The sequence below is a fragment of the Podarcis muralis genome, chromosome 13 (genome assembly GCF_964188315.1).
Source record: "Podarcis muralis chromosome 13, rPodMur119.hap1.1, whole genome shotgun sequence".
Taxonomy (NCBI): domain Eukaryota; kingdom Metazoa; phylum Chordata; class Lepidosauria; order Squamata; family Lacertidae; genus Podarcis; species Podarcis muralis.
The window spans coordinates 15,301,076-15,315,671 of NC_135667.1; the positions used below are offsets into that span (position 1 = coordinate 15,301,076).

Genomic DNA, 14,596 nt, shown 5'->3' on the forward strand with positions numbered 1-14,596 from the left:
AATAGCTTGCCGTAGCTCCTTTTTTTTTTTTTTTTTTTTTGCTTACCCGATTATCACTCCGTCATTTTTTTTTCATTTTCTTTTTTTCTGCGCGCGTGCCAAGTTCTGAAGGGGGAAGACTTTGAGCGTTACACCTCTCCTCTCTTCACCGCAGGCGGCAGAAACTCGCCGGAAGTGGAGCCCCATCTTGATTGGCGGGGGGAGAGCTTTGGCGGGTGCACATTTCCTGTTTCCTAGCAACAAAAGGAAGTATTTGTTGTTGCCCCAGTCTCTGTGACTTCTTCAAATCCAAATCCTCGGCTCTCAAGGAAGGTGGTTTTCTGGAGTGCCGGCCCCTTCGAGTGAGGCGCCTCGGGGAGAAGTAGGGGGCGCCTGAAGGGCCAGCTGTTGCTCTTGGGGACTCCAGAGGGGCTGGGCAGCAGCAGGAGTTCCCCTCCCACGTTCCGCTTCTCCTCGCTTGCCTCGAGCAAACTCGCCCATCGCCCCTTGGGAGGACGAGGAAGAGAACTTGTGTGCGTCTGTCTTCCGGGAAACTGAGGCAACTACGTGGGGCGTCTCTTCTACCTCATGGCTGGATCCTGAGTGGGCTCTGGAGTTATTCTGCTTGCCCCCTACAGCTGGAAGAAGAAGAGCTGGCACCCCAGATGCTCAGCCTGCACCCAGAATCCCGGGGGTTTGCTGTCTTCTCCCTTTCCTGAAGTATAATTGCTGACCACCGCCTCTCCCCGCGACCTCGCAGGTCCAGCCTCCCTGGGAGCTTTCATCCGTCATGCCTTAGAGGTCCTGGAGTACAGACAGATGCTAGCTGCTCTCCGCTGACTCCTGGGTGGTCTAGGTGTCAAATCTCCCCACAAAATGCTGCCTCTCTGCTGGAGCGTGTGGTTTGAACTCTTATGAAACAATGTTTTGATATCTCCACCTGGGGACCTGCAGTACTTGAAACTACCTGATGTGAAGAGCCTGAGATTTCCATCTGTACTTTTAAGTTTGGTATTCAGACCCATTGTGAATCTGGAATCTCTACTTGAACATAAAATTTTGAGGTCTGAATACTAGTCCCTGTACGCTCAAGGTACTTGTTCCGTTAATCTGTCCTGAACTGAAAATCAGACTCTCCTGCATCCTGAAGATCTGTACATTTCCCTTTCCTTATGGAAAATCCAAGCAATATATTTAGTGGCTTAAACCATGTGAAACTACCTGTCCCAATTTAGAAAAGTTACTTCCCACTCTTGTATTATTTTTATTTTAAGCACAGTTCAACATGCCAGCCTCCTGGACTTTATACCCTGCCTTCTGTTTACTTCTCATGTTAGAGAAGTGCGGTGCTCAGCTGGGATGCTCAGTGTGATCTGAGAGGTAAGAAAGCAACCTTCTTTGTAAATGTGTCTGGAGTCCTACACTTTAACCTTTGTGTGACCTATCCTTGTTTTTGCAAAAACAGCTTATCTGTTTGTGCAGTCTGCAGAAAGGTATGTTTGAAAGGCAGTTTTTGGCTGGACGTGCTTTACTGCACCCCTGGGTAAAATCTCCCATCTTCACCATTCTGCTTTCATAGGTATGGAAAACACCTAGCACGTTGCTCAGCCTCACTACTTTCCTAAGAGAGATGGGGATAGAGTCCTGGATTCCCAGGGCCTGTTTGTTTTGATCCATTATAGTTCTGTTATGTGAAGACAGGAAGGCCAGATCCTAACCTCCTCTGCCCCACATGAGCCCCTAACAGGTCACTCATTAGGTGACAAATTCAAAGGAAATAGTTGGAGTAGCCTGGCTTGTAAGCCGTGCAAAGGAAGATTTGCTGTCCAGCTTCAATCAGGACATGGCTGCAAAGGGAAAATGTTCCTTTGATTTCTTGGCTTGAATTTCCCTTGCCTGACGTCATGTCAGACCTTGGAATGTGGTTTGCCCAAAGGCCAGCCTCTGTGGCCATGAGCCTAATTAGGAGATTTCTCCCTATTGTGGAGTTCCAAGGTAGTCTGTCTCTGTACCTGAAGGCTCCACATAGCTGTTTCACAGCTAAAAGCTATTGCTACCCTTTTCTCTGTGAATACATCCAGGCTTCCTCTTCTTTCTTCTTCCAAAAATGTCTAGGTAAGTTTCTCTCTCTACATAGAATCATAGAAGTAGAGTTGGAAGGGAAGTCCCAACTCGTTGCAATGCAGGAATATGCAGCTTGGCCCATATGGGGATCAAACCCACAACCTTGGCATTATCAGCACCACAATTTAAGCAACTGAGCTGACTGCGGCAGTGGGTTTCATCAGGTGGCAATGGCTGCCTTTAAATAGCATGGTAGAAATCCTCTTGGTCAACTCCTGCCTGCAACTGTCCCGACCCTTTATTAACTGGATGGGAGGCGAGCTAAAGAATTTCCATCATGTGAAACAAATGCTCCTTTCAGCCACCTCCCTGTCACAATAACCAATTGTTGTACACCTCTACCCACCCCAGTTTGGTTGTGAGGATGAGATCGAGACATGAAATGATTGAGTGAGTGAGTACACCTATGCCTTGCCTTTCCATAAAAGATGCCCATAGCACCTTTCACTTCTGTTTTTCAGAAAACTATAGTTTAGTGTTTTGTCTGAATTCTAAACTGTGGTTACCCATGGCATGAAGCTGTTTTTTTCAAACAAATCATAGTTAAATTAACCCACATTTTTGGGGGGCTTTGACAGTGCAACAAGCTTTGATTAATGAAAATTAAAAGTGAGAGTTTGCAAACTCCTCCTTGTGACCGTGTTAGACAAATGAGGGGCAAGGGAGTGCAAGAGACCTATGTTCTGTCACAGTAAACCATGCTTTACAATGACATCCAAGTGCAGCCAACGTGTAAAGAATAGGAGTTTCAGAAACTAGTGTTTCAGGAATCCTGAACTGGAACACTTTTCTCAAGCAACTGGTAATCAATGGTGTACTGCCTTCAAATATAAAGGCTTCATTCATTTTAATAATAAATAAAAGCCCAAAGCTTTGCTTTCAGGATTCTGAATTCTGCTCTTTGTATAACTTTCCGTAACTGGATTGTGAAGTTACAGTAGCCCGATAAAGAAGGCCACAAAATTTGCCATTTTAAAAAATTAGCCTGCATTTCTGTATACTATATACTGTGGGACCTTGGTTTTCAAATGGCTTAGTTGCCAAACAAATGGGCTCTTGGACGCCGCAAACCCGGAAGTGAGTGTTCCGGTTTGCAAACGTTTTTCGGAAGCCGAACGTCTGATGCGGCTTCCGCTTGAGTGCAGGAAGCTCCTGCAGCCAATTGGAAACTGTGCCTTGGTTTTAGAACAGTTTCGGGAGTCAAACAGACTCATGGAACAGATTAGGTTCGAGAACCAAGGTACTACTGTATTATAAACTGCCCTGTGATCCTCAGATGAAGAGCGGTATAGAAATTTAATTAACTAACTAAATTTCCACACTGGCCACAGAAGACCCCCTTCTTTATGACTATCATGGAAAGTAGCCTGTTACCAGGTTTGGTTAAAAAAAAGAGAGAAGCCTTTTAAGTAAACAGGCTAATAAAGGAGGAAGGGGGTGGTCAGTTCCCCCATCCCCACCCTTTGCCACCCTGTGATGTTTCTGTGCTGCTTATGGAGGCAAAGACTTTCTGTCCCCTATGGTGTCCTCTGTTTCCTCTAGCAGCGTCCTTCCTCCCCTGTAAGAAAATAAATGTTAAATAAAAGATATATTTGCAGACCTAGACCCATATGAAGAGCCTTGCTGGACCACCTATTCCAACATCTATTCTTCTTCTTCTTGTTGTTGTTATTACCTGCTCTTCACCAGCAGGTCCCATTGGCAGGTTACAACAATTTAAAATTCAGTTATTAATAACAGCTAAAACAAATTCCAGCCACAGGAATAGGGTGGGTCCTGAAAAACACACATCTCAGGTGTCAAAGGCCAGGGCAAAGAGGTGTGTCTTTAGCTTTTGCCTGCAGCTATATAGCACAAGTGCATCTCTGTCGGGGAGGGAGTTCCACATCTAGTCCAGCATCCTGTTCTCTCACAGTGGCCGACCAGATGGCTGAGGGAATTTGTATATTCCTAGCACCAGAAGGCGAAGTTCTTCGGAAATTTTGAGCCACACCAATGCTGGGTTTGAGGGGACCCTGAGAAAAGTACCCATTAGTGGGCTGCCCTGGAAGCCATTTAAGTTTCCCAATGGTCGCTTGGAGTGCTGTTATGGGTGGACATACTGGGAACTCAAAGTGGGGGCTCGAAGATTAATATTAATTTTTTTAATGGGAGACCCAGAGCAGTCTTATCAGTTGCCTGAGGACATTGGGTGCTGATATCAGCCCTGGCCAAAGTGTGTCTTGAATCACTTGTGTTTCTTAAGCTGTCTCATTGAGTCTGACCATTGGCCTGCCTGCCTAGGCACATAGTCTACCCCAGTGGTGTCTGCTCTGATTGGCAGCTACTCTCTGGGATCTTGGGATATCTTTCCCTATACTGTTGGATCCTTAAACAAACAAACAAAATCCACAAAACTGGAGCCACTGGGGAAATCTTCTGCTTTGAAAGAGTAGTTCTGCAGGTACCACAGACCTATGGCCCCTCGCCGTCTGTGTAGACCAGGCATGGGCAGCTTGAACCCACCCAGATGTTTTGAAGTCCATCTCCCCTCAACCCCATCCAATGGGCAGGGAGAATGGGAGTTGTCCAATGACATCTAGAGGACCACAGGCTCCCAAGTCCCTGGTGTAGACTATTCCAACCTTCCCCAACCTGGTGCCCCTCCAGATTTTTGGGGGATGACAGCTGCCATCAGCACCAGAGAGCAAATCAGAGGGTCAAGACATGTTTCCCAGGCAAATCCCAGAAGCATGTACTATAAGGCATCGACTTGTGCTACTAACTCCCGGGGCAAGGGGATGGGAGGAATCATCTAGGCCAGAGGTTTTCAACCTTTTTGAGTCCATGGCTCCCTTGACGAACTACATCCTTTCTGCAGCACCCCTGTTGGGCTCAGGAGCCCAGTTATATCACCCCTTGCCTGTAAAGCTGAGAGCCTCTCACCCTTTTTCGAAGACCTTCCCTTGTGGATTGTTCCCTCAGCCTCCTCTCCGCTCTTCTCCTTGGGAGTCCTCTGGGCAGCTGCAGCTGCTGCCCCTGGTCTCTGAGCTGCCTCCCCTGCCCGTCAACCTCCCACTTGTCCGTCCATTCCCAACAGCAAGAGCTGGTGGACTGGCTGGCTGGGCTTTCTCACCCGTTTGCTTGCTTACTCTGAGGCTACCTCAGCTCCCAGCAACCAGCACCCCCTGGCCAGACCAGAGGCACCATTCGCCTGGGGAGCTTGTAGCCAGGGCTGCCGCAAAATACAGCTTTGCAAGCCTTTCAGAGGCAGAGATACGAGAGGGCATCAAAGGAGGGTAGGACAGAGGCCAGTGTTGCTTGTGGCACCCCTGACCATCCTTCAAGGCACCCCAGGGTGCCACGGGACACAGGTTGAAAACCACCGATCTAGTTTAATGTAGGCATATATGATCTGCAGGATATGTTCTATTTCCCCACTTTTCCGGTTGCAATGAACCTCAACCAGGTTTTCTCATTCTGTCCTTGCCTTGTATCCATAGGTTTTGGCTTCTGAGCACTTGGGGGAGAAAAACGGGACCTCGAGACCACACTATGGGACCGTGCTGCGCCCCAGAGCACCCAGGGCTTCCGCTTTAAAGAAGTGGGCAGGGCACCGCCTTCTTATGTGAGCAATGGCTGAGGGGGACGCCGCCCTGACCTGCGAGCCGCCCGCCAGCGGGCAGGAGGAGCGTCCATACAAGTGCAAGCAGTGCCCGCGGAGCTACCGCCACGCCGGCAGCCTGGTGAACCACCGGCGCACCCACGAGGTGGGCCTCTTCTGCTGCCTGCTGTGCCACAAGGACTTCTCCAACCCCATGGCTCTCAAGAGCCACCTGCGCACCCACACCGAGGAGAAGCGCTACAAGTGCCGGGACTGTGGGCGCAGCTTCCGGGCCTTCGCCCAGCTTACCGGCCACCACTGCCTGGCTCGCGCCGCCCGGGACCAGGAGGGGGAAGAGGGCTGCAACGGCGGGAGCTACGCCTTCCAGAGGGGCCAGGACACATCTTCGTCAGACGCCGATACTTTTTCCGGGATGGAAGGCAGCAGTGGGAGCTTGCTGAGCAACCTAGAGAAGTACATCGCCGAGTCGGTGGTGCCGGCTGACTTTTCTCAGCTGGAGTTCCCTGTCCGGGGGGAGCAGGAGGCAGAGGAGCCACTCCCGGTGGAGGAGGAGGAGGAGGAAGAGGCAGGGCTGCAGGCCGCTGCTGCAGACGAGCGCCGCTTCAAGTGCAACCAGTGTGACAAAGCCTACAAGCACGCTGGCAGCCTGACCAACCACAAGCAGAGCCACACGCTGGGCGTGTACCAGTGCGGCATGTGCCACAAGGAGTTCTCCAACCTCATGGCTCTCAAGAGCCACACTCGCCTCCACTCGGAGTACCGGCCCTACAAGTGCCGCTTCTGCCACAAGGCCTTCCGGCTCCCCTCCGAACTGCTGAGCCACCAGAAAGCCCACGACGAGGACCCGAGCCAGGTGGTGGGCCTGCCGGCCTGGGAAGGCTCGGAGCAGGGCGTGTGGGAGGAGGACTCCATAGAGACCTCAGCAAAGCTGGACATCTACCAGCCTCCACCGGCAGGAACACACTTTGGAGACAGTGTCCCCTGCAGCCTGAAAGACGCTTCCAAAGCAGGGGGCGGCGAGCGCTGCAACCCGGACGGGGAGCTTTGCGTCCGCTGTGGTGGGGCTTTTGCCAACGATGAGGAGCTGAAGGGGCACAGCTGCCTCTATCCGGAGGAAGCTGACGAAGAAGAGGAGGAGGAAGGCAGCAGTCCATTGCTACCGGCACCTGGCTCCAATGGAGCCTGGGAAGCGAGCTTGAAAGGGGAGGACGGCTATGCCGCGTTCGAGGAGCGGCCCTTCCGCTGTGGGGATTGTGGCAGGACTTACCGGCACGCGGGAAGCCTCATCAATCACAAGAAGAGCCACCAAACCGGTGTGTACAGCTGCAGCGTCTGCTCGAAGCAGCTGTACAACTTGGCCGCCTTGAAAAACCACTTGCGGGTCCACCTCAAGTCCAAGCTTGGTTCGTCGGCTCCGGAAGAGGCCTCCCAGCACGCAGCTGGCCTCTCAGGCCCACCGAGACTGGAAAACAGCCCTGGGGACTCTGGGGACTGCCATCCACAGCCACCAGAAGCCTGGAGAGGAGCCTCCTGTCCAAAGGAAGAGGAGGAAAGAGGCGCCGGAGATGAAGAGCGGCCGTACCGGTGCACAGACTGCGGGAGGAGTTACCGGCACCGCGGCAGCCTTGTGAACCACCGCCACACCCACCAGACCGGGGTCTTCCAGTGCTCCATCTGCCCCAAGCAGTACTCCAACCTCATGGCGCTCCGGAACCATGTCCGCGTGCATCTGCGGGCAGCCCGCCTGCGCGGCCGGGAGCAAGGGGGTGGCTTCACATGCAGCAGCTGTGGGGAGAGCTTCGAGGAGGAGGCTGAGTTCCAGCTCCATCAGCTGCGCCACCTGCCGTGTACGGAAGACATAGAGGTGGCGGCGATCCCCAGACTGGGGATCTTTCTCCCGCAGGAAGCTGATCTCCTCCAGGCTATCAGGCAGGATGTGGAAGCTCTGGAGAACGGGACGGCTGTTGTCGAGGACGTCCTGCCTTCCTCTGAGATGGCGCATGCCTGCCCCCAGTGTGGGATGACCTTTGCCAGCGTGGACGAACTGCAGAACCACACCCTCCAGCACAGGAGCGAAGGGGAGTGGTCCGAAGGGACGGCCGAGAGGCCCGAGTCGCCCATCCAGCGGCTCTACGGGTGCGATCAGTGTGGCAAGTCGTACCGGCACTCAGGGAGCCTCATCAACCACAAACAGACTCACCAGACAGGCGACTTCAGCTGCTCGCTTTGCGGGAAGCACTTCCAGAATGTCGCCTCCCTGAAGAGCCACTTGCGTGGGCATCAGAGGCCTCGGAGGGGACCATCGGGGGTTACCATGGCTACGAACGAGGAGGAGGATGCCGAAGATGCAGCCACTGTGCCTGGGGCGTTGTTCTCAGGCGACGAGTTCCAGGACACCTACAGCATTCTAGAAGAAGGCGCTGCCGTGAACGGCTGGCCGTCCCAATCGGAAGCCACCTCGCCATTGCCTGGCGACGTTGAGGTGCTCCCCTACCTCTGCGAGCAGTGTGGGCTCGGCTTCAACCAGGTGAGCAGCTTGATGAGTCATAAGGACACCCACCAGCTTGGCATCTACCAGTGCTCCCTCTGCCCCAAGGAGTACCCCAGTCTTCTGGCTTTGAAAAACCACTTCCACGGTCACACCAAAGCCACAGCGTCTGGCTGGGGCAGCCCGGGTGGGGATGGCAGCACCGAAGAGCAGCCCTTTCTCTGCAGCCTCTGTGGCATGATCTTCCCCAGCGAGGAGGACCTCGAGTGCCATCACAGCCTCCTGCACGAAGAGGACGAACACCAGGGGGAGGAGCAGGAGGCGGTGCTTGAAAGGGAGGCGGGCGAACGGCTGGACAGGGCAGGCGACCAGGAAGAGGAGCAGCTCCTCTCTCACATCTGCGGCTATTGCGGCCAGACGTTTGACGATATGGCCAGCTTGGAAGAACACAGCGAGGGGCACCAGGAGGAGAAGGCCGCCGCCTTGGCTGACACTTCGATCCAGCTCCGACGAGCCCTGCGCCTGGAGGAGGAACAGGAGCCTCTGCCCCCAGCAGAAGCGCCGGCTGCTGCCGCCGAACCCCTGGACAGCCGGCCTTACGCCTGCGGCCAGTGCGGCAAAACTTACCGGCACGGCGGCAGCTTGGTCAATCACAAGAAGATCCACCAGATTGGAGATTACCAGTGTGGCTTCTGCTGCCGGCAGTACCCCAATCTGTCTGCTTACCGGAACCACCTCCGGAACCACCCAAGGTGTAAGCTGAATGGCAGCGTGCCGGAACTCCGGCAACCAGAGCCTGTGGGAGCAGGGGGCCCGCCTGTTGGTTGCGAGGCACCGAAGGAGGAGTCCCTTGACGGGAGGGCTGCAGTGCAGCAAAAGGGGGAAGATCTGCCAAACACTTCCTCCTCCCCTCTCCCATCTCCCGTCGTGGAGGAAAAATCAGGACAGGAAGCGTTGGCTGCTGGCCAGTCTGAGGAGAAAGATGTCTGTGGGGAGGCCTGTGAGGGACTAGCTGGCCTGGAGGCCCACCGGGCTCTGCATTTTGACCAAGAGACTGGAAAAGTGGAGGGAGAAGAAAACGGCGGTCCGTCTGCTGAAGAGGAGGGCTCCCCTTTGGAGCGCCCCTTCCAGTGTGACGTTTGCGAGCGGAGCTACAAGCATGCGGGCAGCCTGATCAACCACAAACAGACACACAAGACCGGCCTCTTCCATTGCGGTGTCTGCCAGAAGCAGTTCTTCAACCTCATGGCCCTCAAGAACCACAACCGCACCCACTTCGAAACCAAACGCTACCGCTGCCCTGAGTGCCCCAAGGCCTTCCGGCTCCAGAAGCAGCTGGCCAGCCACCAGCGCGTCCACCGCGATCGGAAGCGGGACCTCTCCTCCTCCCACCCTCCCCGGAGGTCAGCTCACGCCAAGCGGGCGGGCAAGGGGGCCAATCCGGCCCACTCTCTCGGCAGTGCCACCAAGCACCGCCCGGACCCTGAAGAGCGCCCCTACCGGTGTGAGGAGTGTGGGCGCACGTACCGCCACGCGGGGAGCCTGCTCAACCACCAGAAGAGCCACAAGACGGGGCACTTTGCTTGCTCGCTGTGCAGCAAGGCCTACCCCAACCTCATGTCCCTCAAGAACCACCAGCGCATCCACTACGAAGTGAAACGCCACCGGTGCCCGGATTGCGGCAAGGCCTTCAAGTGGCAGCGGCAGCTTCTGCGGCATCAGCGCAGGCCTCACCCATGCGGCCAGAGCGCTCCAGGGCAAGAGCGAGAGGGGAGCCTGGCCGCTCCCCAAAGGGAGCAGGGGGGCAGCGGCCCAGGGGAGGCCCCTCCGGGCTCTTTCCAGTGCCAGATGTGCCCCAAGCACTTCCCCAACCGTGCCGCTCTGAGGAACCACAGCCGCGTCCACGCAAAGAAACGCTTCCAGTGTTCCGAGTGCGGCAAGCCTTACCGAGCGTCTCGGAGCCTCAAGCGCCACCTGAGGAGACACCAGTCCGAGGCGGTGGCGGATGTCGCTGAAGAGAAAGCGGCCGATCCCTCGTCTTCCTCCTATTGTGCAGAAGCAGCAGCCGGCCAGCCGCCGGACGAGCGGCCCTACAAGTGCAACAGTTGCGAGCGGACGTACCGCCACGCCGGCAGCCTCCTCAACCACAAGAAGGCGCACGCCACCGGCCTCTACCGCTGCCCCACCTGCCAGAAGGAGTTCCACAACCTCCTGGCCCTCAAGAATCACATCCACGTCCACACGGACAAGAGGCGCCACCGCTGCCCCCGCTGCGGCAAAGCCTTCCGGACCGCCCGCCGCTTAGCCGCCCACGCCAAGGCTCACGGCGGCCTCAAGGAGGAAGGGCCTTTCTCCTGCACCGTCTGCTCCAAGGGGTTCTCCCATCAGCTCAGCTTCCGGCAACACCTGCTGTCGCATGCCAAGGATGGCGGGTACCCTGCTGCTAGGGGCAGTGCTCCGGGGGACGTGAGCTGAGGGCGGGCAGCCTGTGTGGGGACCACGTGTGCCAAGGATGGTAGGGCAGGGACCTCCAGCTGCAGGGAAATTTGAAAGGCTGGGTGGGGAGCCATACCCCTGGGATCAGTTGTCCATGCATTGGGGAGGGGGGAAGGAAGAGGGTCAGGGATACCTAGTGGGTGAAAATATGGAGGAAATTGGGTGCACGACCCCCCATTCTCTGCTGAACACCAGGATCCAAAGACACTGAGGGGCGGGGCAAAATTTCAATGGAATGTTGTCTTGAGCACTCCAACGACGCCTCTTTTGTGTCACTTGGAAATTCTCCCCTCCAGCAACCTGTACCTTCGTAAGCTTGGATCCCGTTTTGAGAACTGAATTTTAGCTCCCCTCGGAACCTTTCAGGCATGTGCTTAAACCCCATACTGATTTGAGTTTTCAAACTGTTTTTTATACTTCTAAAATCCATTTTGAAAGTCAGATGAGTTAGCAAGTTTGTGTTTAAGCCGCGTATGGTATTTAAAGTCCTGGGTTTTTAAATAAAAACAAAAGTAGAATCAAAAACGTACTGTCCTAAACAAACAAACAAATGGGGGGGTGAGCTCAGTTTTAGTTGCTGAATGAGTACAAACAAGCATCCTTGGTGTGGAGTAACTTTGGATTACTACTACCTCCTTAGCTGGAAAATTGTATACGTTTTCTTGGTGCGAAAGAGAGTTTTTACAACTTGTCCAAATTTGTAGGCTTTGACCTCTTTTCGAAGCAGGTTCTGGAGAAAAGTCACTAAAAGATTATTGTGTTGATTACTAGAATGGATTCCTAGAGGTGATTGACTTAAAGCTTTGAGTTTAGGTGAGGAAACTAAGGTCACATGCGCAGGATATACATGTAAAGCACATTTAATTCACACGGCTTCCCCTGAATAATCCCAGGAGCGGTAGTTTGCCCTCCCAGAGCTGCAGCTCCCAGCATCTTTAGCAAACTACATTTCCCAGGGTTCTTTGAGGAAACGATGTGCACTAAAAGTGTACTCAACGTACAGTCTGGATGTTGACCTTAATCTTTGCAAAATTGGACCTGGAACGGTCTCCCCACACAGGCCCTAGTGGAACCAGCGGGAGCACGGTAAACAAATGTCCGTAATCAATTGGACAGGTTACTTCTGGTCCTAAACCTCAGGAAAAAGAAAGGTTTTGCAGGTACCACCACCTCTCTGTGTGTATTTCCTCTAAAACCACCTCCTCCCCAGTGGTACAGGGATCATCCGATCTGTAGAGGTCTCTACAGATGTGTAGTTCTAAGGCACCTCTGCGCCAGAGGAAGGAAGCGAAGACCCCAAATGCAGGAACGAAAGCGGGAGCCAGAGGAGGAGACCTCACAGAGGTGCCAAGATGACAGCTCATTGCCCAACGCTCCTTTGAGCATCACAGCTCTCCTTTAGGGGAGATTCTGAGGGCCAAACTAAATGTGGCATTTATTAGGTGGTTTGGCATGGCACTGTTCATTTGTCTTTCAGCTGCTGATGCGCTGGCGGGTGGCGGGGTCAAGCCAGATCAGACTGGGGGGGGAAGAGTGGCTTTAACCTTCTGTTCTACCTGTGAACTCCAGCAGGATCTCCCGTGCCCTTTGGCCATGTTTATTGCAGTGGGAAGGAACACGCCCCCTGTGCAGTTAAAAGAAAAGGAGTCGTGCAGTGCCGCCACCAAACGTCACGTTGGGTTTGGTTCTGACTCAGTCCTTGTTCCGAGATGCACGGAGGAAGTGAATCAGGATCAAACTGCACATCGCACTGGGCGCATCTTTGCATTCAGCGTGCAGCTATGTGGGGCAGGGAGCTGATAGCAGTTAGGATGGCGGCAGGTGTAGAGGGGCAATTTAGCCCTCTCCCTCCCCAGAAGATGGGAAACTCCCTTTTCCAGGGGCAGCTGGTGTCTTTGGAGAGGCAGGGAGGCCCAACAGCAGGTGACAATGGCAGGCAGAGCCAGCATATTCATCTCCTTGCAAGCCGAAAGAAGAAGGCAGGCAGAAAGCGGGCAGGTGGGGTTGGCCGAGGGCACATTGAGCTTGATGGGGCAGCGCCCTGCTTGCATGAGTGGACCAGCCTCCACTGATTGATGTCAGTGGAGTGAGAAATCTCCTTCCATGCCTGCTAGGCTCTTAGTACAGTAATTATCAGCCCCTTTTCCCACCTGAAATAACCTCCCACCTGAAATTTCCCACCTTTAAGTAACCCTAGATGTTAAATATGAAGGCTCGTTAATAATTGCATCTGGTTTGGATGCTTGAGACGACTCAGGATGCCACGGGCAGTCGATTGTCTCCTGCACCCCTCCTGCGGTCTCCTCTCCTTTCCTTCCTCCTGCCCTGGCACGACGTTTATGGCGCTTTGGCAAGTGAAACATGCAGTCAGCTCTATGCTGGCTGAAGCAAGCCCTTTGACGAAGCTCAGGTGTGTGCCTTGAGGGAAGCAGGGGCTTCTCTCTCTCTCAAGAACTTCCAGTATGTTTTCCCGGCTTGATCTCTCCAACCTATCTTTTAAATTTTATTAATGAGATATTTTGGTTCTCCACAAGGCTCTAAGCAGATACCGGGCAAGACACCCGGTAGATCCCTGTTGGGGCTGCAAATAAAGAATTGGAGGTTTGAAACCTTCCGCATTTGAACTCTTCCTGGCTTCTCAAAAACTAGCACATCGCGCTAAACCTTTCTCCGCAATGTGCTAGTTCCTCAAATACAGCAAGGGTTTTAATAAAACAAACAAAGCATGCTTCCACCCCTTCCTCAGTCCAAAGTGGTACCTTCCTAACTGGGCACTAGCTGGCTGTAATGATGCTTGGATGGATTCCTACTCGCACGATCTAAAACTTGTAAAAGGGGTGGCCATGTTTGTAGTGATAGGCTAGGGGCAGGGGATGGGGAATCCTTTTCGAAGAACCTTTTAAGCTATTTTTGAAACAAGCGGACTAGAAACTTGACTGCTGCGTCTTTCCTCTTCTGTTGTGGGGGGTGGGCTGGCGTGGGCGAAGGGCTCACTGATGTTGTGAGGCCAGTCTCCACGCTTTCCGCATCCAGGCAAAATTTCTCGGCCTGCCACAGATGAACCTGTGCGCGGTGCAAGGGGTCCGAGCGAAAGCCATCCAGGTTCTTCAGCGGTTCGGTTCAGAGAAAGAGTAGTCATTTTTAAGTAGCTGAGAATTCTCTATTGTGATGAACGTTTTATAGAATTTCTAACATAGTTGGGTAATATTTTTTATTGGGGAGGGAGGGACATATATATGTGTTTGTTTATTTTGTTATAAACCCCCCCTCTCAGTTTTTTATTTTTATGACACACTCAGATGTACTAAACAGTCCTGTTTTATGCTGCTGTTTTCAACAACTGACATTCTGGCTTTTGGTCAGCCAAAACCTTTATGGAATTAAAATAATTTTGTTCTGATTTCTTATGTTTTGAAATGTTTCCCCCACCCACTTCTCTTTCTCCGTAATCCAGTTCTCTAAATAATCACCATTCAGTATGTTACTTAACATGCACTTCACTGTGAACGTTGCTGAGATTTCTTTTTTTTTTTAAGGGCGGGCGGGGACAAAACGTTTAAAACATAAGAAGCCATTTTCCTTTCCTCACCTGCTCTAATGTACTAGTTCTCACTGCCCTTCCAGAGATGGAGCAACATCCCAGGACTCTATATCCCTCGTAGGACCTCTCCCTGCCCCCAAACACCTTGCCCAGTACTGTAATAGGAAGGAATCAATTTTCATACGGTACTTGGCGCCACCTGGTGGCCATACCTGATCTGTGAAACACTTAAAACTGCAAATAAATTGTTCTTGGTTTCTAAAAAGAAGCGTTTGCTCTCACTCTCACTCTGATTTGCTGTCTTCCTCAAACCAACTAGATGCTTTTAAAAGAACAAGGAGAAAGCCTGCAGGTTTGACCCTGA

The 14,596-nt window shown here is 53.1% G+C and overlaps 1 protein-coding gene across 1 annotated transcript; it reads left to right on the top strand.

Moving 5' to 3' along the window:
• Positions 1-10: 10 nt before the first annotated feature.
• Positions 11-11,348, top strand: ZNF646 (zinc finger protein 646). Its single transcript, XM_028704134.2, has 2 exons — positions 11-1,359; positions 5,586-11,348. Exon 2 carries the CDS (start codon positions 5,718-5,720, stop codon positions 10,668-10,670), a length of 4,953 nt encoding a protein of 1,650 aa, XP_028559967.2. The 5' UTR covers positions 11-1,359; positions 5,586-5,717; the 3' UTR covers positions 10,671-11,348.
• Positions 11,349-14,596: the final 3,248 nt, after the last annotated feature.